This window comes from Acomys minous (genome assembly GCF_964271855.1).
Source record: "Acomys minous genome assembly, chromosome: 8".
NCBI lineage: Eukaryota > Metazoa > Chordata > Mammalia > Rodentia > Muridae > Acomys > Acomys minous.
Window position 1 is genome coordinate 101,979,888 of NC_140489.1, and position 22,979 is coordinate 102,002,866.

The window sequence follows — 22,979 nt, forward strand, 5'->3', positions numbered from 1 at the left end:
AAGTTCTGTTCGTGTGTTCCTTCACCCTTAACCCTTTGGTGCTATCTTGCCTTTGACTCCATTTTGGAGCCAGCATGACATCACCAAGGTCATTTCATTATCGGCTTTCTTTGGTACTCAGTAGCACACTCACCTGGAGCTGGCCTACAGGCAGAGAAGGGGCTGGCTGCTCACTCCCACTTTTTCTGCCTCAGTTTTCTTAGGACTGGGATTATAGCCGTGTACCACCATTTCTCCATAAGACCTTTAGTTAGATACAAAGTCAGGTAAATCATCTATAATTCTAGACATGTTTCATAACTTTGTTGTGTGTGTGTCCTTGTCTGTGTGTGCATCTAGCCTAGGCTGAACTGAAACTTGCTCTGTGACTGGCTTTGAACCCCTGATCCTTTGCCTCCACCTCCCAGGTTCTAGGACTATAGACATGGAGTACCATGATAAAATGTTCTTAAAGTGCAACATGACTTATAAGACTAGATATTACCAACCACCTGCAAGCCTATGCGGGTTGCAGTCACCCCTCCTGCCCTGTCTTCTTTGCAGTGGATCTGATTGGCGGCTACAACATTGGTACTATCAGTCACGAGAGCCGTGTGGATTGGCTGGAACTTAATGAGACTGGACACAAGCTTCTCTTCAGGGACCGGAAACTTCGTGTGAGAAGGGTTACTAGGGCCTTAGGCCTGAGCTGGTCCAGAAAGTGTGAAATAGGCTGTTACCAGGGACTGTGGGAGGCAAAGCAGGACATAGTTCTTGGTTCTGTATGCCTGTAGCGTAGCAGAAGGGACAAAGGATAGTCTGGTTTCTGTCACTGCCTGTGGTGTGTACCCTTATGGGAACACAGTCGGGAAGGGTGTTGAGGGTTGATCTCTCTCTTACTGCACACAAGTCTGTGTCATCATGAAGCTTTGTCCCCTCCTCAGCTCTTGGCTGACCCTTGCCCAGACCCACTTCACCAGTGTGCTTCAGCCACACTTAGCTCAAGGCATGGAGGCTGGCTTGCGTTGTCCCTTTTAACCCTTACATATTCTCTTCTCAATATGGCATCACCAGAGAGTTTAGCCTTTCTTGTGATTGTCCATTTCAGTGAAAGGCACACTGCAAATTGTTAGCTCATTCAGTTTTGTTTGGTAGCCTCATTCATCCGGCCCAGGGGTATTCTAAGAATGAAAGTCTGACTTTCACTTAACAACCCTGAATGTAGATCTTAGCTTGTTTGGTCATCTCATACTTGACCCAAATCAGGATATAGCAACTTAGAATAAACTCCAGGGACCGGAAAGTCAACACGTGGGTGGGTCATTTTACCACTGGGGAAATGAGCAAAATCAGCTGATGTCATCACAGCCCCCTTTTAATTGTGCTGTCTCCCTCCTCCTCCAGCTGCATCTATATGATATTGAAAGCTGCTCTAAGACAATGATCCTCAACTTCTGCTCCTACGTGCAGTGGGTTCCTGGGAGTGATGTGCTGGTAGCTCAGAACCGAAACAGCTTATGTGTGTGGTACAACATTGAGGCACCTGAGAGAGTCACCATGTCCTCTATCAGGGTATGTTGATGACCAGGAGACCCTAGACATGTGTCAGTCTAATTAATTAGAACCCTGAGAAGACTGTGAAGGCTTCTTGGTTTTCTCTGCCCACCACCCATAATCTCTATGATGAAACTGGCACGCACAGCTTTCATCCCCTCCCCAAAGTGGCCTGGCCTCCACAATCACACTTGCTTAGGTTTCCTGACCTTGTGTGAGAGTCCTAGAGGTAAGTCCCCACCCCAGTGGCCCTGGGACTGTATGAAGTCACATGTGCAGGTCTTCCTGGAAGGTAGACCTGGGTTGTATGTGTGTCGGTGCTTCCATACACCCCCTTTCTGCTTGTTCATTGTTATAGGCCGTTCAAAATGTCTTTCTCAAATTACACATAAAATACTCATTGTCCCATCCCAGCATCACACCACACACACACACACACACACACACACACACACACACAGCCCATCCTGTTAGACATAGCCTTGAAAGCTTATCAAGTACCTAGATCAAGTTAGCCAGTGTGGAACCTTCTCTCTCCTACAGTTAGTACAAGGACCTCCTGGTCTTTCATTTTGATTACCTCCCCTCTTCATTTGTTGTCCAGTATTTTAATTCTAACCTTTAGATTTTAAAATTACATTTATTTATTCACAGATAGCATGGCATATGTGTGGAGGTCAGAGGACAACCTGTGGGAGTTGGCTCTCTCCTGCCACCACATGGGTACCAGGATTGCACACAGGCCATTAGTGCCTTTACCTCTAGCTTTTAGTTTTGATCGCTGCTGCTGCTGCTGCTGCTGCTGCTGCTGGGATCAAACCCAGGGTTCCAGGCTCTCTGCAGGCATTTATCACCGAACTTTTAAACTGCATGCTCTGGGTTGCTAGAAGCAAACCTTATTTTTGATTTTTTTAAAAGAAAATATTTCCTTTCATGTTTTGTATACGTTTGTTTTCCTTACATGTATATCTGTACACCACATACATGCCTGGTGCCCGTGGAGACCGGAAGAAGGTGTTGGGTTCCCTGGAACTAGAGTTACAGATGGTTATGAGCTGCCATGTGTGCTGGGAACCAAACCCAAGTCTAAGTCCAGCTCCAGCTTTCAGTCTTTCAGCATACATACAGTCTGCTGCGAGCCTGTGCTAGGAGTCTTTCAGCATACATACAGTCTGCTGCGAGCCTGTGCTAGGAGACTTTCAGTACAGTCTGCTGGGAGCCTGTGCTAGGAGTCTTTCAGTATACATACAGTCTGCTGCGAGCCTGTGCTAGGAGTCTTTCAGTATACATACAGTCTGCTGCGAGCCTGTGCTAGGAGACTTTCAGCATACATACAGTCTGCTGCGAGCCTGTGCTAGGAGTCTTTCAGTACAGTCTGCTGCGAGCCTGTGCTAGGAGACTTTCAGTATACATACAGTCTGCTGTGAGCCTGTGCTAGGAGTCTTTCAGCATACATACAGTCTGCTGCGAGCCTGTGCTAGGAGACTTTCAGCATACATACAGTCTGCTGCGAGCCTGTGCTAGGAGACTTTCAGCATACATACAGTCGGCTGCGAGCCTGTGCTAGGAGACTTTCAGTATACAGTCGGCTGCGAGCCTGTGCTAGGAGTCTTTCAGCATACATACAGTCTGCTGCGAGCCTGTGCTAGGAGACTTTCAGTATACAGTCGGCTGCGAGCCTGTGCTAGGAGACTTTCAGCATACATACAGTCTGCTGTGAGCCTGTGCTAGGAGTCTTTCAGCATACATACAGTCTGCTGCGAGCCTGTGCTAGGAGTCTTTCAGCATACATACAGTCGGCTGCGAGCCTGTGCTAGGAGTCTTTCAGTATACATACAGTCTGCTGCGAGCCTGTGCTAGGAGTCTTTCAGCATACATACAGTCTGCTGCGAGCCTGTGCTAGGAGTCTTTCAGTATACATACAGTCTGCTGCGAGCCTGTGCTAGGAGTCTTTCAGTATACATACAGTCTGCTGCGAGCCTGTGCTAGGAGACTTTCAGCATACATACAGTCTGCTGCGAGCCTGTGCTAGGAGACTTTCAGTATACAGTCGGCTGCGAGCCTGTGCTAGGAGACATTCAGCATACATACAGTCCGCTGCGAGCCGTGCTAGGAGTCTTTCAGCATACAGTCCTATGCAAGCGTGCTAGTTTTGGATTTTCTACACTCCTGTTCCTCTTAATGCCTAAGTGCTGAGATCATAACCACCACGCCTGGCTTCATTCATTGGCCTTTTCTTACTCTTTTGCTTCCTCCCCTGCACACCAGTGACCTAGAACTGGAACTTGTCGTGTGGCTCAGGCTAGCCTCCTGCCTCTCCGTCCCTCAGTGCTGGTTTCACAGCATGGGCCACAACACTTGGCTCATGACTTCATTTTATATGGACAGAATTATAATTTGCCACCAGCATATTTCTTTCTTATTTTTCCTTCTTGCCATGTCAGTCTCCCCTTAAGAATTATTTTTCTTCTTCTCATTATATATCATTATGGATGGCTGTGAGCCACCATGTGGTTGCTGGGAATTGAACTCAGGACCTCTGGAAGAGCAGTCAGTGCTCTTAACCTTGGAGCCATCTTTCCAGCCCCTATTTTTTTTTTTTTAAGATTTATTTATTTATTATATGTACAGTGTTCTGCCTGCGTGTACACCTGCAGGCCAGAAGAGGGCACCAGATCACTTTATAGATGGTTGTGAACCACAATGTGGTTGCTGGGAATTGAACTCAGGACCTTTGGAAGAACAGGCGGTGCTCCTAACCACTGAGCCATCTCTCCAGCCCCCTTATTTTGTTTTTTTAAAGAAGGATTAGTAGCATAGATATAGGAATGTTCTTAGAAATTTCTTCACATGAAGTCAGTAGTACATGAAAAGAAAAAGTATGTTTGGGTTCAAGTTGTAATTTAACAGAAGGACCTTCAAGAATACCCATTCTGAGGCCTGGTGAGGTGGCTCAGTGGCTAGGGTGCTTGCTGCCAAGCCTGACGGCCTGAGTTCAGTCTCCAAGGCTCACATGGATGGATGGGCACACACTAAACAAACGTGGAAAAGGAGTAATATATTTTTTAAAGCACACTTAGTCTGGGAGTTGAGGAGGTAACTTTTTTGGCAAAGTGTTTGCTTTGCAAGTAGAGGGACCTGAATTTGAGCCCTAGAACATACACAAAAAAGTGAGGCATCATGCACCCTCCAGAACCAGAGAGGCAGAGGCAGGCAGATCCCTGCAGCTCCGCCCAGCTCCCTTGCTAAATGCTGGGGCCAAGGAGATAACCTTGGTGGGAAGCGCCTGAGGAATGACGCCTAAGCTTGTCTTCGGCCTTCTTGTATGCACACGCAGGCGGTCACACGCGGGCGTACGGTTGCACACGTCTTGGCCTGTAGCACTGCTGAAGAACTGGACACCACTCTTTGTCAGCATACCTCCAGGCACTGGGGCTGACATCCGCTAACTCTAACCCACATTTCTGTCAGCCTGAGAGAAATCGTGATAAGAAGCAGTGCCCCTGTAATTCCCTTGCTGTGAACCCGGGTTAGTGAGCGTAGGCCTGCTCTGAGTGGAAGTGCTAACCTGGACTATTACAGGGGGACGTTATAGGTCTGGAGCGAGGTGGTGGGAAGACAGAGGTGATAGTGACAGAAGGTGTGACTACTGTTGCCTACACCCTGGACGAGGGCCTGATTGAGTTTGGAACAGCCATCGATGACGGCAACTACACCCGGTGAGAGGCTGCCAGCAGCCAATGTGGTGGTGAGCGAGTGTGGGGGTAGGGGCCACCTGCAGTGACCTAGTAAACTGCCATAGCTAATGGGCCCTGCGATTGTAGGAGGAACCTAGACAAAAAGGGCAAATATTTCTGGCCTTACCACCACCTCCTCCTGCCCCAGAACTAGTGTTCCTCAGCTCCTGCAGATCCTGTGTCACTGCTGTGCTTTGCTCCCCTTCCTCTCCAGGGCAACAGCCTTCTTGGAGACCCTGGAGATGACCCCGGAAACAGAGGCAATGTGGAAAACCTTGAGCAAACTGGCCCTGGAGGCACGGCAGCTCCACACTGCTGAGAGGTGAGAGCCATGTAGCACTCAGATGCTGACAGCTAGGAGGCCTGAGTGCTCACCCAGGGCCTGTTCCTGTCCTGTGTACACCCTCACTGCCAGCTGTATGAGCCCTCCCTGGTGCACTTGCTGAAAACACCCTCCTACCCTATTTGAAGAATATATGCTTTAAAGCCGGGCATGGTGGTGCACACCTTTAATCCCAGCACTTGGGAGGCAGAGGCAGGTTGATTTCTTTAAGTTTGAGGCCAGCCTGGTCTACAAAAGTGAGTCCAGGACAGCCAAAGCTAAATAGGGAAACCCTGTCTCAAAAAACTAAAAAAAAAAAAGCTTTTAAAGGTAGTTTTAAATTTTGGGTATAAGAATGTCAGTGTGGCCAAGTGTGGTGGTCCATGCCTTAATCCTAACTTGGGAGGCAGAGGCAAGTAGATTGCTGTGAGTTCGAGGCCGGCCTGGTCTACAAAGCGAGTCCAGGACAGCCAAGGCTACACAGAGAAACACTGTCTCCAAAAACAAAAACAAGAATGTCAGTGTGGGTCTGTCCACATGATTGCGGGTGCCCGCCAAGGTCAGATGAGTGTGTCCAATCCCCTGGAGCTGGAGTTCCAGGCGGTTGTGAGCTGCCTTGCTAGATGTGCTGGCAGGCAAACACTAGTCCTCCACAAGGATCATGCACACTCTTAACTGCAGCGCCATTCCCTCTAGCTCTGAATATGCCTTAATATTTTTTTCTTCCCCTTCTTTGCAAGGCTGCTCTTTAAGAGATTAGTTCTCAGCCGAGCAGTGGTGGTGCACACCTATAATCCTAGCATTCGGGAGACAGAGGCAGGAGATCTCTGTGAGCTCAGGGCCAACCTGTCTACAGAATCAGTTCCAGGACATCCAGGGCTACACAGAGAAACCCTGTCTTGAAAAACTAAAATCAAACAAACAAATAAAATAAAATAAAAAATAAAGATAACTAAGTCTTAAAACCCTCTTGGGCTGGGAGTGCAGCTGAGTGGTTAAACACATGCTTGCCTGACAAGCATGAGTTCCTAGATTCTTACTCTTTTTCTTTTCTTTTTTTTTTGGGGGGGGGGGGCGGTTCTTATGTAGCCTTGGCTGTCTGGGACTCCCATTTGTAGACCAGGCTGGCTTCAAACTCACAGAGATCCACCTGCCTCAGTTTCCTGAGTGCTGGGATTGATTACAGGCATGCACCACCGCCGCACCCTGCTGCTAGTTATTTTTAATTGGATGTGTATTAGTCACTTTCCTACTACTATGATAAAGCACCATGACCAATGCAGATTATAAAAGAAAGCATAAAATAGGCTTACAGTTCCAGAAGGTTAGAAGCCTTAGTGGTAGAGTGAAAGCATGCATGGCCTGGACAGCTGAGAGTTCACATCTTAGAACCAGCAAGCAGAGAGCTGGAGTTGGCAGAACGCTTCACCCATAGTGACACGCCTCCTCCAACAAGGCCACACCTCCTGATCCTTCCCAAACCGTTCCACCGGCTGGGGACCAAGTCTTCTAACATCTGAGCCTGTGAGCGTCTGGGTGTGGTTCTGGGTGTGGGTCTGTCCACTTGAGTGCAGGCTCCTACAGATCCCGGAGGTGTAGGGTGCTCTGGAGCTGGAGTTACAGGCAGTTGTAGATATTAGAGATTGAACTCAGGTCCTCTAAAAGAGCAGTATACACGCTTAAAGACTAAGCCATCTCTCCAGCCTGCCCAACAGTTGTTATCATGCCTTCTGAGTCTATCCTGGGTGTAGTACAGATTTGCAGCTTCAGATCCCTTGAGCTCGGTTCTTGATTCCATTTCCCAACTTGTGTAAACTTAGAGGGGCACTCAGCCTTTCCAGCCCTGGGCTTTGATGTTCTCTAGTAAAGTGGAGCCACTGATGATAGTATTTACCACATAGTACACAGAAAAGAATGGCGGTAATGGTGAGGAAAAACAAATAAGAGCATCTGTCCAAAAGGCTGATGATGTTGTAAAGCCTCAACTGCTTCTGGGAAGCATCCGTAAGCTTTCTCATCCTGTACCCTCCACCGTTGTCCCCATGCAGACTATCAGCAAGCCCTTTAGACTCTATCTTACTTACTTTTTAACATATATTTATGTTATTTTTATGTGCATATATATCTTGTGTGCCTGATGCATGGAGACAAGAAGAGCTCGTCTCCCGGAACTGGAGACCTCTACAAGAGGTGCAAGTGTTCTTAACTGCCAAGCCATTGTTCCAGACACGATTTTGGGTTTTGGTTGGTTGGTTGTTTCTGAGACAAAGTTTCTCTGTCGTTAAGAGCACTGACAGCTCTTCTAGAGGTCCTGAGTTCCATTCCCAACAACCATGTGGTGGCTAACACCCATCTATGATGTGATCTGATGCCCTCTTCTGGCCTGCAGGTGTACATGCAAATGAGCACTCATCTACATAAAAATAAATATATTTTTAATAATCATACATGCTAATGGGTTTCCTTATAGTGTTATAATGTATTTTTATCGTATTCACCCTGTTACCCTATTACTTTTGTCCTCTCTCACTCCCTTTGAACCCCTCTTCCTAGCTAGTCCCCTTGTACCCTAGGTTCAGTGAGTTTCTTTAGAGTTGCTTACAGGGGCAGGGTGAGGGATTATTTACAGGAACACAGACACCTTACCAATGGCTGCACCACTGAAGAAAGTGTACACACACACACATACACACACACACACACACACACACACACACACACACACACACACACACTATTAACTGCCCATAGATCCTGAGAGAAGGGTGGGGCCTCAAGAGTGTCTCCATCCCCACAGGCCACAGCCATGTCATGCCTGGAAGACAGCATTGCACAACATACTACACTTTCTTCTAACTTTTCCACTCTTTCCAGTCCCTCTTTCATGATGTTTCCTGAGCCTTAGAGGGAAGATCGTACATCCCGTTTATGGCCGAGCACTCAGCAGTCACCTGTTCTCAACACTCTGACCAGTTAGGTCTCTGCAGTCACATCTGCCCACTACACAAAGCAGTTTGTCTGACTAACGCTGAGGGCCGCACTGATCGCTGGTTATAACCTTAATAGCTACTGCTGTTATACATCTGATGAGCAGAACAGCAGTGGCTTCTCCACTAGGGCCTGGGACTTCCCCAGCTACATACTTTTGACCAGGTTTACAGCACCAGATGTGAGTTCCCTCTCGTGGAGCAGGCTGGAAAGCCAGTGGGAAAGTTCTTGGTTGCCCCCTTAACAGATGTGCCAGTAGCAGTGAGCACATTTATGCCTGGCCAGTGACTGACTAACTGCTTTTTGTTGTCAGGTCCCAGCCAATTCCAGGTGCCTCCGCAGCTCACCGTGGCTTATTTTACTTTCCATTCTCTCCCTATCTTTGTCCATTTACAATGATCTGTCTCTACTGGAATGGAAAAATCCCTGAGAGCAAGGCTTTCATCTTCCTTGTTCCTCCTTGGGCTTTCTGTGATAGTAACAGTGTGGGCGGGGACCACACTAATGCTCATTGTTGAACCAGTGACTAACTGACAATCCTGTACTAATGGGACTTGGTATTATTGCCTCCGTGCTATAGGTGCTTTTCTGCTTTGGGTCACGTGGCAAAAGCTCGGTTCCTGCACGAGACCAATGAGATTGCAGACCAGGTGTCCAGAGAATGTGCAAGTATCTTCCTGTGTCAGTTTTAGTTCCACGCCCCCCAACCCTCACCCTGCCCCCCCTCCTCCCTAAAACTGGACCGCTTTGGAACCGCCATGAAATCTCAAGCTTCTCCATCCTGCTAGCCTCCGTGTCCTCCTGGCCTTCCTGTGTCCGCCTAAGCTGAAAGACCAAACCTCCTATTTCCCCGTAGGGTGGAGAAGGAACAGACTTCTATCAGGTCCGTGCACGTCTAGCCATGTTGGATAAGAACTACAAACTGGCAGAAATGATCTTCTTGGAGCAGGTGACAGGAGAAAGGGGGCAGGATGGAGGAGGTACTCCTGGGAGAGAGAGGAATGAAGGGCTGCCAGTCAGGGCGTCGTCCAAAAGCTTAGAGGGTTCATCCCATGCCATCGTTAGGCTCCTCCTCCGTGTGAGCCTTTATCTAGGCAAATATCCTCCTTTGGTCTTTGATTTCTTTTTCCTTTCAAAACAGTGTCTTAGCTGCTCTCCACTCCAGAACCTGTGTCTGCAGTTCTTGTGCACATGGTAGATCCAAGTGTTTGTGGAGCCCCGAACTTACACAGTCTGAGAACCCTTCTTTCAGAGGAATTGCCTCTGTCACCTGTGCCTATAAAGAGCCCAGAAGCATAAGCCTCGTTTAGTTCATATTAAATAGTAAATGCATCACTACATCCAGGAGCACAGCTCGGCGCTCGAGCATGGGCTTAGCATGTGCAAGGCACTCAGGTCCATTTCCAGAAAAGGGGGTGAGGGATGAACATATTCATGCCTGGTATCTTAGCCAGGCTGAGCAGAGCTTACAAGTATTTGACCCTCTGTCTTCCTGGTACCCCTAGAATGCTGTTGAGGAAGCCATGGACATGTATCAGGAGCTACACCGCTGGGATGAGTGTATTGCTGTGGCTGAGGCAAAGGTATTGTTTTTGTCTTCTGTTCAGAATTTGGCTTCACCAGGGAGGAAGCCATTAGATTTGGTTGGGTTTGGGGCTGACTGATACGGTGAGGAATTAGCATCCTGGTACCACGGGAGAAGCCACACTGTCACAGACCAATGAAAGTAAAAGGGCTATACAGGATGGAATTCCTAGTTCCCTGTGTGCATGTCCAGGGACACCCAGCCCTTGAGAAGCTGCGCAGAGACTACTACCAGTGGTTAATGGACACACAGCAAGAGGAGCGAGCAGGTGAACTGCAGGAGAGTCAAGGAGATGGGCTGGCCGCCATCAGCCTCTACCTCAAAGCTGGGCTCCCAGCCAAAGCTGCGCGGCTGGTGCTGACCCGAGAGGAGCTGCTGGCCAACACGGAGCTGGTAGAGCACATCACCACAGCCCTCATCAAGGGGGAGCTCTATGAAAGGGTATGCTGACTGCCTTCCTGGCTCCCATCCCCAGGACCCACCCACCCTCTCCCACCCAAAGGAGACGTGGGACACACAGCTCTCCCTGACTGCCAGCGCTCCTTTTTGGGGAGCTGATTCTTGGTTCGTGGTGTTCTGGGTTTCCTCCTCCACTTCAGTTAGTTGTCTGTGTGTTGGCAGGCGGGTGATCTCTTTGAGAAGATTCGAAATCCACAGCGGGCCCTGGAGTGCTACTGCAAAGGCAATGCCTTCATGAAAGGTACTAGCCGCTCACAAGCTGCTCTTACCCTTGTTCACTCCTGCCCATCCAGTGCCCCAGCATCCCCCGGGGGACATCCATGCAGCCGGCCTGCCTCCAGCTCTCCTGCTGCCCTCCACTTCACACCCATTCATCCCTATCTCACACACACACACACACACACACACACACACACACACACACACACACACGTCCCTGAGTCCCAGTCATGGGATTCTGAGCCTCTTGTATCCCTGACAGCGGTTGAGCTGGCTCGACTGGCCTTCCCAGTGGAGGTGGTGAGGCTAGAGGAGGCCTGGGGAGACCACTTGGTGCAGCAGAAGCAGCTGGACGCAGCCATCAATCACTATATTGAAGCCAGGTATGGCGGCACAGGGCCAGAATGGGGATTTGGGCATGAAGTGAGATTATGAGCAAAGGAGGATGCCACAGCCTAAAAGAAATCTCAAAATGTAGGTTAGAATGTACTTGGGGGGGGGGTGTTTCTTTACTTCCATTCGCCCTTCTCTTTCCTCATGCATATTTAATGTCTTTCCTGACTATGCCAGGTGCTCCATTAAAGCAATTGAGGCTGCCCTGGGTGCCCGCCAGTGGAAGAAGGCAATTTATATATTAGATCTCCAGGATCGAAACACTGCGTCTAAATACTATCCTCGTGTGGCCCAACACTATGCATCTCTGCAGGAATATGAGGTGAGGAAACGTCCCTTTCTGCAGCATTGGTGCAAAACAGTGCAGTAAAGAGGTCCCCTAGAACAAGATGTGGGGACAGCTCACCCAGCCCTTCCTGCTGGAGCTGGAACCACATCACCGTGAATGAGGAGGGTCACTTCCTTGCCATCATACCAACACGATACAGATACTGGCCACTCCCCAGACACAGGGCTCTCTAGTTCTCATCCTGGGCCAGCTGCAGAGACTCTTCACAAATAGCTTCAGCATTGCCAGTACAGTCTGCCCTACATGCAGACGTAGGAGGCCCTTTAAGTTCCACTGGATTGCATGGGTGCCTCAGTGGCTGGACGAACTTGCTATGCAACTCTGAGAACCTACGTTCAGATCCCAGCATCCATATGGTCTTGCACATACCTGTAGCCCCAGAGTGGCAGGGGTAACGGCAAGAGGAGTCCCTGCCTGGGGCCTGCTGAGTGCCAGCCCAGCTAAACGTCACAAGCGCCAGCTTCAGAGAGACCCTGCCTCAAAGAAATAAGGCAGAGCGTGATAAGAGGCTAACTCTCCTCTTGCTTCTGTGTCTGTGTACCTAACACATGCACACAGACACACATGCACAGAGAAACACACACACACACACACACACACACACACACACACACACACACACACAGTCTTTACCTTGCTTTGATCTAGTCTTTTTCCTAGAGACACATTTTACTTGTACTCATCTTTTCTTCAGTATCACTACAAAGTGCTGTGCCAGGCTCTCCACCATCCCAGTTGGCATCTTTAATTTCAGATTGCTGAGGAACTCTACACCAAAGGTGACCGGACCAAAGATGCTATAGACATGTACACCCAGGCTGGCCGCTGGGAGCAAGCCCACAAGGTAGAGAATGAGCAGTATCCACGAGCAAAGAACTCTGCATTGGTGGCCATGTTACCTCATTCCTTGATCTCTGCTAGCCCTCCTTTACTGGTTCCTTGAAAGCTAAGAAAGAGTACTAATTACAGCCTGGACAGCTTGGATCCCTAGCAACAGCGAGAAAATGAGGAGAGGTCCCCGCCCCTCCGCTTGCAGTTCTGATAGTCCTGGGAGCCAGGCATTCTGAACTAGTGCTCCATAGCCCCCTCTCGCTTGAGAGCTCTGTCCTCGCCCTACACTGCAGAGCTCAGTGGCAAAAGTGGGAGTGTGGTGATGCAGTGTGTGCCGCCTACGCGGGCCTTACAATCGTCATCCCTTAGCAGAGTGCAGTTCTTCATGGGCTCCAGGCGGGCTCGGCGTTGCCTGACCTGACTAATAAATAAGTAAATGCCAGTGGCTGTTGGGAGAATTCAGAGTTCACGGGCTGATGAGTTTCCGTGTGCTTGGCCTGAACCTACCTGGGTTCCATGTTGACAGCTGGCCATGAAATGCATGCGGCCGGAAGACGTGTCGGTGCTGTATATCACGCAGGCCCAGGAAATGGAGAAGCAGGGAAAATACCGAGAGGCTGAAAGGTGAGTGTGGAGGGAGCTGAGGCTTCAGAGCTTGGAGAAGGGAGAGGTTTGGAGAATGGAGGGCCTCTGCCCAGCAGCAGCAGCAGCAGCAGGAATCAAGCTGTAAGAGCTCCTGGTGCATCCCCCTGCTCAGGCTGTATGTGACGGTGGAGGAGCCCGATCTTGCCATCACCATGTTCAAAAAGCACAAGTTGTACGATGACATGATCCGCCTGGTAGGGAAGCACCATCCGGATCTACTCAGTGACACACATCTTCACCTCGGCAAGGTGAGTCCTTCTGGCCCTGCCCAGCCCTCCCAACCAGCATCCTTCACCCCTTCCATCCTGACGTGCCATCCTGCAGGAGCTGGAGGCCGAAGGCCGACTGCAGGAGGCTGAGTACCACTACCTTGAGGCCCAGGAGTGGAAGGCAACTGTGAACATGTACCGCTCCAGTGGGCTTTGGGAGGAGGCCTACCGGGTAAGAAGCTCATGCACCACTCCTTCCCGTTCCCACTTGACTGATTTAAACTAATGTCACAGAGACCAGAGTATCTTTGTCAGAAGCACAGCTATGCCTATATAGATAAAATTTTACTTATAATTTTAAGGGCTTATGGATTTCCTGATACCCATCCTTTGTCCCTAAACACGGTGACCTAAGAGACCTGAAAGTTGGTCCTCTGCAGTGCGGGTTTGGAGCAGGATCCTGACCCTCATCAGACTGAGGCAGGAGGCCAGTGAAGACAAGAGGCAGCGAACCACTTTGCTTTACAGGTGGCCAAAGCCCATGGAGGAACCAATGCGCACAAACACGTGGCCTACCTGTGGGCGAAGAGCCTGGGAGGCGAGGCTGCAGTTAGGCTGCTCAACAAGCTGGGACTTTTGGAGGCTGCCATTGACCACGCTGCTGACAACTGGTGGGTCTTGCATGGAGCCTTCTTTCCACTGGCTCCTCCAAGAGCAGCCCATAGAGAGAGAAAGAAAACTGACATGCAACTGAAAAATCATTCCAAAAGCTAAGGCGAATATGAAGACATGTGAGCCAGGCCTAGAAAGACATGGTGGTACCAGCCTATAGTCCTGGCACTTGAGGACAGAGGTGGAAAGATCAGAGTTCAAGGTCAGCTTCAACTACACAGTGGGTTTGAGGCCAGCCTAGTCTACATGATACCAGGCTTCCTTCAACCAGCCGAACAGAAAAAGAGTAAAAAAAATCAGTCAGGCACTCAGGAAACAGAGGCAGGTAGATCACTGTAAGTTCAAGGCCAGCCTGGTCTACCTAGTGAGTCCCAGGCCAGCCAAGAAAGGGTAAACAGTGAAACCATGTCTCCAAAACCAAAAAAGGGAGAGAGAGAGAGAGAGAGAGAGAGAGAGAGAGAGAGAGAGAGAGAGAGAGAGAGAGAGAAAGAGAAAGAAAGAAAGACTGTAGTAGAGATCTCTGGAAGGACTGTGTTTTGTCCGTGGTTGTTCTAAAGAGAAGGGAGGAGCAAGAACAGCTTGAAAAGCCAGGACTGTGCTAAGTCAGCAACACTTCTGGATCATCAAAACATAGTTTTGTTAAATGAAAAATGTTTAGTTTTTCCTTTTATTGTTTTCTCTTTAGACGATTTCACACACATACACAGTGCATTGTGATCATAGCCCCATCACCCTGTCCGTCCTCTGGCTTCTGCTGGCTCCTTCTTAGTCACAGCTAGTCCCCTCCAACTGTGATGTCTGTTTCTTTATGACCCACTGTATTTAATTAAGACTAAGCAATTCTTGTATGAATGTGGGAAGGGGGTTATCGACTGCAGCACAGGCAACTGATCAGTGCAAATGTCACAAAGACCAGGAGCAGAGTTGGGGGCTGGGGGTAGTGCCTCAGGAGGAGGGGTGGGGCTGCAGGAGTGGTCCTGTGGCCTCAGGAAACACAGGACTGCCCAGCCACTTCTACCTGTTACCTTTACATTTGCCCTTTTCTTCCCCTAGTGACTGTCTTTTCTCTATATTCTCTTGCCTTCTCTAAGTATTAAGTATAAACTGTAACTCCATCTTCCATTTCAGCTCCTTTGAGTTTGCCTTTGAGCTCTCTCGGCTGGCTCTCAAGCACAAAACCCCGGAGATTCACCTCAGATATGCTATGTACCTGGAGGATGAGGTATGGTCGTGTTTCTGCCATCCTACACCCAAACACAGTGGTTCTCAGCCTCTGGTTGTGACCCTCTTAGGGGTGGAACAACCCTTTCACAGTCCTCCCACATCAAATATTTACATTATGATTTATAACAGTAGCCAAATTAGAGTTATAATGTAGCAACAAAAAATAATTTTATGGCTGGGGAACAGCACCACACAAGGAACAAAGGATTGCAGCATTAGGGAGGTTGAGAACCACTACAAACCCGTCTCCTAATCGCCTGTAATGCCGGCTTTTTCTCACCATGTGCGACTTCCTATCTAGGGCAAATTTGAAGAGGCTGAAGCCGAATTCATCAGAGCTGGTAAACCCAAAGAGGCTGTCCTCATGTGAGGAGTTTCTCCATACCTTTTCCCCCTTTCACTTATGAGTGTGGAAATGCATGCCTTAGCACACATGTGAGGATCAGAATTCAACTCACAGGAGTTGGTTTTCTCCTTCTATCGTGCAGGTTCTAGGATTTGAACTCAGGTCACCAGTTTTTGTGGCAAGCACCTTTACCCACTGAGCCATGTCTCCAGCCCCCACTGCAGCTTCTTTAAAGATACTGCCCCAGGGTCTTCCTTGGTCATCTTTACTTTCAAACCTAGTACAGATGAACCCAATAACCCCTCAGTTTATACAACCATCTCCCACTATTGAGGCATCAGTACTCAACATCTCCTGTGTCCCCCACCTTGGGCAGGTTTGTCCACAACCAGGACTGGGAGGCAGCTCAGCGTGTGGCTGAGGCCCACGATCCTGACAGCGTTGCTGAGGTACTTGTAGGGCAGGCCCGTGGGGCCTTGGAGGAGAAGGACTTTCAGAAGGCGGAAGGGCTGCTGCTTCGGGCCCAGAGACCAGGTCTGGCTCTCAGTTACTACAAGGTGAGTCACTGTATTTAGGCCACAAAGGGAGGATGAGATGGTATGAGAGCCACAGAAATCCACACTGATTCCTGGTGCTGGAGATGGCAGGGGATGGAAAGGATAGGCAAGAAAAGGAACAGAGACATCCAAGAAGTCAGGGGTCAGGCCAGAGGAACCCCCACCTGACTTCTGCAGTGTGACACTCTCTGAGCAGGAGGCTGGGCTCTGGAGCGATGCTCTGCGGATCTGCAAGGACTATGTGCCTGGCCAGCTGGAGGCCTTACAGGAAGAGTATGAGCGAGAAGCTACCAAGAAGGGGGGCAGGTAAGGAGCCTTACGTCCTGGCCTTGGTGGGGTGGACCACAGCACCCCTCCCCGATCCTGGCCGTTCAATACTCTCATCCCCACAGAGGTGTGGAGGGACTGGTAGAACAAGCCCGGCAGTGGGAACAGGCTGGAGAGTACAGCCGAGCTGTGGACTGCTACCTCAAAGTTCGAGACTCAGGAAGCAGTGGCCTGATGGAGAAGTGCTGGATGAAGGTGAGGCTCCAGGCTCTCCCTGGCCCGGATTCTGTTAGGTCCATCCCCACTCAGCTGCCTTCACAAATATGCTTTGATCTTCCTGTGACTTAACGTCAAGTAACAGATACTACCTACCGAGTGCCTGCTGTGCGTGCTGGAGCCAAAAGAGTTGTCAGACACACCCCAGACAGCCAAACCGAGAGAAGGCTGAGTGTGTGGAGTTCTCTGTGGGCTGGAGTAGTCTAGAAGGTTCTCTGAGGAGGGAAGGAGGACTTGAACAGGAGCTAGAATGGCAACTTCAGACCCAGGGGCATAGGTGAAGGCCATGACCAAAGCACGGGCTCCTCCTTCAGCTCCTCCACCCACCAGCTCCTGCGAAGAAGCCTCCTCTCCAGTAGATTACACCAAGTCCAAGACAAACTATTAGTCAGAGAAGCAAAACTGATAGTGTATATGCCTGCCATGAGAAAGTGGCTCACACGGCTACCTAAGTGGGCAAGTCCCAAGGTCTGTATGGAGGGTGGTGAGCAGGAAGCCCAGGAGAGAAAGTGCTGCAGTTCCTGTTGAAGGCTGGGGTCCCGAGAAGAGCCAGCACTTCATTTCTAGAGTGAGGGCAGGAAAAAGCCAGTGTCCTCATTCAGACAGCATTTGGGCAGGAGTTTTCCTAACTCAGGGTAGAGTAAGTCCTTGGTTCAGTTCGAGCCCTCAGCTGATTGGATGAAGGCTGTCTGCATTACTGAGGCCAGTCTGCTTTACAGCGTAAGTGCTAACCTCGTCCAAGCACATCCTCACAGAAAGACCCTGAGTAGTGTTTGACCAGTGCCTTGAGTCCATGTCTTCCGTCATCACAGAGAAGCAAGCAATAAGTCGACCCATTTAGGATCTTTGCAATTGGGCATGCATGTACAGTTTAAGTAATATGCTTTGGGTCCAGGGAAATGTGGCACTGGGAGTCCTGAGGGGTCACTGGCTCTCTAACTGCTGCTGTGTTAATGCCCATGCAAGATGCCCTTAAGTTTTAGGGAACATCAAATAGGTCCCAGGAGGTAGAACAAAGAATTTAAGGGGCTGATGTTTGGCTGTGAGATTTGGGCAGACTTTAGTCAGCAAGCACTAAGCAACCGATCGACCTTTTATGCTGACTACCAAAGTAAAGTAGCAGGCTGTGCTTTCAGATTGGTCACAGGATGGCAATGGCCGATGGGGAGAAAGCTTGCTTTAAGCCTTGCAGGGTTTAGCAGACCAAGAAAGCAAAGGGGAAGGGTGGGGGAATTAGTCTAGACTATAGCTAAATTGGGTTACATGAAAATTAAAATTAGGATGTGGACACCCCACAGATACAGAGTTAAGCAGAGCTATAACAACCATCCAGCACTGTCTGCTGGGGGCACTGTACAAGCTACAAATGTGTTATTTCAGCTTTTAATACCTGGTTTTGATTAATGCTAAAAAAAAAAAGAGAGAGAGAGAGAGACAGTTAAAAATAATTGTAATACATTTAACTGAACATTTAAATATTGAGTTTTCAGACTGGAGAGCTGGCTCAGTGGTTTCCAGCACTGGCTGCTCTTCCAGAGGACCCTGGTTACGTTTCTAGCACCCACATGGCAGCTCACAACCATCTGGAACTCCAGTGCCCTCTTCTGGCCTTCATGGGCACCAGACACACAGACAAAAATGCAGGCAAAATATACACATAACATAAAAATAAGTAAAATCCGCCAGGCATAGTGGCAATGCTTGCAGAGGCAGGTCAGTCTCTTTGAGTTCGAGGCCAGGCTGGTCTACAGAGTGAATTTCAGGGTAGCCAGGGTTGTTACACAGAGAAACCCTGTCTTAAAACACCCCTCAAGAAGTAAGATCTTTAAAATATTGACATCTCAACATAATACTTGCTGAACTTAATATTATTGATATTTGCCAATTCTTTTTTTTTTTTTTGTACTGTTTTCAAAATTGAGTGACCGTCAGTCACCTGAGGCTCACAAATAGTCGCAGGTGCTCCTGCAGTCCTCATTTCAGTTTTCTTTATGCTACCAAGACAGCAAAGAAAGTGAAGAGTTGCAGTGAGCCAAGTAGATCGCCACATGGGCTCAGTGGTGGTTAGCCAGAAGACCCACGGGCCAGGCGCAGGCTGGGAGGGTGGGCGGAAGAGGAGGAAGTGTCACAAGAAACTCGGGAGCTCAGGGAGAAAGACACAAAGGCCAAGAAGCCCTAGTCGGCTTTGTTTCTTCTACCCATTCCCACCTGTGCAACCTCGCAGGCGGCCGAGCTGTCCATCAAGTTCCTGCCTCCTCAGCGCAGTCTGGAAGTAGTTCGGGCTGTAGGTCCTCAGCTGATCAGAATTGGAAAGCACAGTGCTGTAAGTAGGGTGCCAGGGCTGACTTGAATCCATGTGCAGGGGTGGAGTGGGTGGAGTGTAGGGGTGAGCCGCTTGGCAGGTGCTGCAGTGTTCTGGGGAGGCCGTGGAGTCAGTTGGGGAGACAGTTTCCACCCTGATACCCACTGCGCAGGCTGCAGAGCTCTACCTGAACCTGGACCTTGTCAAAGAAGCAATCGACGCTTTCATTGAGGGCGAAGAGTGGAACAAGGCCAAGCGCGTGGCCAAAGAGCTAGACCCTCGGTAATCACTAGAAGACTCTGCGTTTAGTCCCTTTTGCAGACACCGGGGAAGAGTTCCTACGGGGAAGGTATGGTGTCCCAGGACCACGAAGTTAGCAATCTCTGTACATCTTCACAGGTATGAGGACTATGTGGACCAGCATTATAAGGAGTTCCTCAAGAACCAGGGCAAAGTGGATTCGGTAAGGCTCCCAGAGTTAGGAGGCTGAGTGCAGGAAGAGGCCAGAGGGTCTCACTAGGTGGCTGAGCTCTTGCCTACCAGGTACAGGGCCCTTGGGTTCAGCCCCCAGCACCACAGTAAGCCGAATCCCTGAAGAGGTGTGGGGCTGTCCCCTTCCTCTCCGCTCATCTGTCCTTACTGCTCCACAGCTGGTGGGTGTGGACGTAGTAGCGGCTTTGGACCTGTATGTGGAGCAGGGTCAGTGGGATAAGTGCATCGAGACAGCTACCAAGCAGGTACCCCATCTCCTCCCATCTCCTCTTGACTCTGCCTACTTCTGAGCATCTCATCTCCTACCCCCACCAGAGGGGCAAGAGGTCCCTAACGAACACCAGGGAGCAGCCTTCTGTACTCCAGTCAGAACTGTCCGTGCCCTTTGCCCCCTAAAAAACCCATGGCCTCTTCTCTCTGCCTGTTCTTGTTGATCCCAGCCGTAACCACGCTTTTCCTCCACTCCCAAACAGAACTACAAGATTCTGCACAAGTATGTGGCTTTGTATGCAACTCATCTGATCCGAGAAGGTGGCTGTAGCCAGGCACTGGCGCTCTATGTGCAACACGGAGCCCCTGCTAACCCACAGGTGCCAGCCCTCTTGGGATGGATGTTTCCACTAAGGAACTCCTTCTGAATCCTTTAGAGCCAGCCATCCTTTCAGTCATCTCAGAGGGGCCTGTCCTTAGACAGAGAGCATCAAGCCCAGAATCCTGTCCTGAAACAGACTCGCTGGAGGATTTACCCTTTGAAGAAACACCCAAACAGCTGTCCATGTTCTTAATAACCATGCAGAGATGTGTGTGTCTAAGAGGAATCGTGGACACCTTCACGGGTCTTGACTTCCTCCAGAATTAACATTGTTCTCCCGTGGAGAGTCAAGAATTCCCTAGACTATTAGCCTGTTAACATTGTGGCTGTACATTCACCCACACTCAGTGTCAACAGCAGGTCAGGCGACGGGTGTTGTCTTTTCTGAGTCAGCACTCCTATAGGCCAGGCCAGCCTGAAACTCACTGTGAAACCCAGGATAAGCTTGAGCTCCTGGTCCTGCTGCCACAATAGGTTTCTCATGCCTCTTCCTTGTGCGTCGGTCCCTCAGCACGGACACACACAGCTCCCTCACTCGGGTTACCCCCCCCTTCCCCTGCTAGAACTTCAACATCTACAAAAGGATCTTCACAGACATGGTTAGCTCTCCTGGGACTAACAATGCTGAGGCCTACCACAGCTGGGCTGATCTTCGCGATGTCCTCTTCAACCTGGTAAGGGAGGGTCAATGAAATGGAAGGATGCCTTTCCTGTCCCGACCCTTGTCTCTTCTTTAGGGATATAAACCTTTATCTTCTCAGTCCAGATGGCTAGCAGTGACCACTCTACAACCCTCCCTGGCCTTCCTCTGATCCAAGCCTAGCTATGCACTCGGGCGTGCTCTCTTTTCTAGTGTGAAAACCTGGTGAAATCCAGCGAGGCAAACTCAGAGGCTCATGAGGAGTTTGAGGTGATGCTGCTGATCGCACATTACTACGCTACACGGTCTGCAGCCCAGAGTATTAAACAGCTGGTAAGATGTAACCAGGGGGGCATTGACTGCTGAGCCCTCAGTTACATGGATGCACCTTCTGCCCTATGAAGCTGAGCACGTCCCTGCTCTGGGGCTGCCACACTGCCCCCTGTGCTTTTGTCTAATCAGTCTTTAACACTTGCTGAAACCGAGTTTCTTCCCATAGGGCTCTGTGCCACAGCCCTACCAGCTGCAGTCTGCAGATGTCACGAGGGGTTTTATGCACCTCCTCCAAGTGCACATACAGAGTTACTTGGTTGTAACTGTATACATTTCGTGTACTTGGTCAAATTCTAGAAGTAGAAGGAACCCTGTATATAATCCGGGCCCAGTTATCTTGTGTTGATGAAAACAACTAAGACCAGACTAGCCGAGACCTAGACCAGTTCAGAACTGCTTTCTGGTTTTCTAACTCCATGCTGCCTTAGTTACAGGCTAATCAGTCTGGGCTCAGTCACCACAGAACCAGGATCATAAACTTGGCCTTTAATCCACAGGAAACCGTAGCTGCCAGGCTTTCTGTTTCCCTCTTGCGCCACACCCAGTTACTACCTGCAGACAAGGCCTTTTATGAAGCAGGCATTGCTGCCAAGGTGAGCTCTGGGACAAGAGGAGGGTGGGGCTGAAGACACAAGGAAATCTAAAGTGGGAAGATGGAGATTTCCTTGAGCAACGCTGAGTGTGGGGTGATGCTGTAGAAGACCGGGCTGCCTCTTCTTGGAGTGTCCTGGCACCCAGGGAAGTAGTGGTTCTCAAGCTCATGGCCATTTTCAACTTCTGTTACAGGAAGTTGGCTGGGAGAATATGGCTTTCATTTTCCTCAACCGATTTTTGGATCTGACTGATGTAAGTAGGGAGACTGTCCTGAGACCGGGAGGCTTTGCCTGTCAGGAGCTGTGCCTGCTCATGGTTAACTGCTCTGCCACAGGCAATCGAAGAAGGGACTCTGGATGCCCTGGACCACTCAGATTTTCAGGATACAGACATTCCCTTTGAGGTGCCACTCCCAGCCAAGCAGCATGTCCCGGTAAGGGGGCAGGACGAGAAGGGAAAGGTGTCACCAGTGGGCTGGCAGTGAGAAGGGAGGGTGGCTTTGGGTTGCTGTCTTTCAGTGACATCAGCCCTCACTATTACTCCGGGAAAGACTATGTTCTTTGGATCTAAGGGGGACTATTTATAGCTCATGTATTCACCCCGTGTGAAGCCAGTGCTACCCCTCTTTCCCAGGAGGCCCAGAGAGAAGAGGTTAGAGACTGGGTGCTCACAGTCTCAATGGACCAGAGGCTGGAGCAGGTTCTGCCCCGGGACGAGCGTGGTGTCTATGAGGCTTCCCTAGTGGCCGCGAGCACTGGAGTCCGCGCACTGCCCTGCCTCATTACAGGTACAGCGTACCCACAGCACCCCATTATCCCCGGGCAAGTAGAAAGGACAGAGAAGCAGCGGCATGAGAACTTGGCTTCATCCCACTCTCTCCTCCCAGGGTCCGTTACCCTTCCCGCTCTCATGCACACCCCGGCATCTTTCCATCTCCTCCACAGGTTACCCGATTCTAAGGAACAAAATTGAATTTAAGCGGCCAGGGAAGGCCGCTAACAAAGACAACTGGAACAAGTTTCTCATGGCCTTCAAGGTTAGAGAGGGCGTCTTAAAGAGCAGAGAACAGCTGGGGGTGGGGGTGGGGGTAGGGGAACCTGCCAACAGGACTGCTTTTTTAAAAAAGCTGGTACAGATACTGTGCCTGCTCCTGCTCCTCAGGCACCTAGGAGCTGATGGCCCCTGCAGGGCTCTAAGGAGTTCCTCTCCTGTTCCCCCTCTTTGCTTACAGACCTCCCACAGCCCAGTGTGCCAGGATGTACTCAAATTCATCAGCCAGTGGTGTGGTGGGCTCCCCAGCACCAGCTTTTCTTTTCAGTGACTGGTGCAGCCAAGATGTTTAGATCTGTCCCTCATTAAAGTTCTGTAAGTAGTTGAGACTGCTGCATTCTTTGACCAACATCTCTCCACTGCG

The 22,979-nt window shown here is 49.9% G+C and overlaps 1 protein-coding gene across 1 annotated transcript in view; it reads left to right on the forward strand.

Annotated features, from left to right (window-relative positions):
- Window positions 1-22,940, forward strand: part of IFT172 (intraflagellar transport 172) — a 36,615-nt gene extending 13,675 nt beyond the window's left edge. Inside the window, exons 15-48 of the mRNA XM_084791895.1 lie at window positions 544-656; window positions 1,384-1,551; window positions 5,116-5,252; window positions 5,485-5,592; window positions 9,161-9,245; window positions 9,437-9,529; window positions 10,086-10,163; window positions 10,358-10,606; window positions 10,787-10,865; window positions 11,106-11,226; window positions 11,414-11,558; window positions 12,340-12,429; window positions 12,943-13,040; window positions 13,174-13,309; window positions 13,386-13,502; window positions 13,799-13,941; window positions 15,071-15,164; window positions 15,468-15,532; window positions 15,889-16,069; window positions 16,266-16,375; window positions 16,462-16,591; window positions 18,837-18,935; window positions 19,087-19,196; window positions 19,314-19,377; window positions 19,565-19,651; window positions 19,880-19,996; window positions 20,562-20,672; window positions 20,852-20,971; window positions 21,469-21,564; window positions 21,758-21,817; window positions 21,900-21,998; window positions 22,199-22,352; window positions 22,510-22,601; window positions 22,797-22,940. Coding sequence (XP_084648021.1) covers window positions 544-656; window positions 1,384-1,551; window positions 5,116-5,252; window positions 5,485-5,592; window positions 9,161-9,245; window positions 9,437-9,529; window positions 10,086-10,163; window positions 10,358-10,606; window positions 10,787-10,865; window positions 11,106-11,226; window positions 11,414-11,558; window positions 12,340-12,429; window positions 12,943-13,040; window positions 13,174-13,309; window positions 13,386-13,502; window positions 13,799-13,941; window positions 15,071-15,164; window positions 15,468-15,532; window positions 15,889-16,069; window positions 16,266-16,375; window positions 16,462-16,591; window positions 18,837-18,935; window positions 19,087-19,196; window positions 19,314-19,377; window positions 19,565-19,651; window positions 19,880-19,996; window positions 20,562-20,672; window positions 20,852-20,971; window positions 21,469-21,564; window positions 21,758-21,817; window positions 21,900-21,998; window positions 22,199-22,352; window positions 22,510-22,601; window positions 22,797-22,886 — 3,839 coding nt within the window. The 3' untranslated portion in view covers window positions 22,887-22,940. The remainder of the gene's footprint in view (window positions 1-543; window positions 657-1,383; window positions 1,552-5,115; window positions 5,253-5,484; window positions 5,593-9,160; window positions 9,246-9,436; window positions 9,530-10,085; window positions 10,164-10,357; window positions 10,607-10,786; window positions 10,866-11,105; window positions 11,227-11,413; window positions 11,559-12,339; window positions 12,430-12,942; window positions 13,041-13,173; window positions 13,310-13,385; window positions 13,503-13,798; window positions 13,942-15,070; window positions 15,165-15,467; window positions 15,533-15,888; window positions 16,070-16,265; window positions 16,376-16,461; window positions 16,592-18,836; window positions 18,936-19,086; window positions 19,197-19,313; window positions 19,378-19,564; window positions 19,652-19,879; window positions 19,997-20,561; window positions 20,673-20,851; window positions 20,972-21,468; window positions 21,565-21,757; window positions 21,818-21,899; window positions 21,999-22,198; window positions 22,353-22,509; window positions 22,602-22,796) is intronic.
- Window positions 22,941-22,979: the final 39 nt, after the last annotated feature.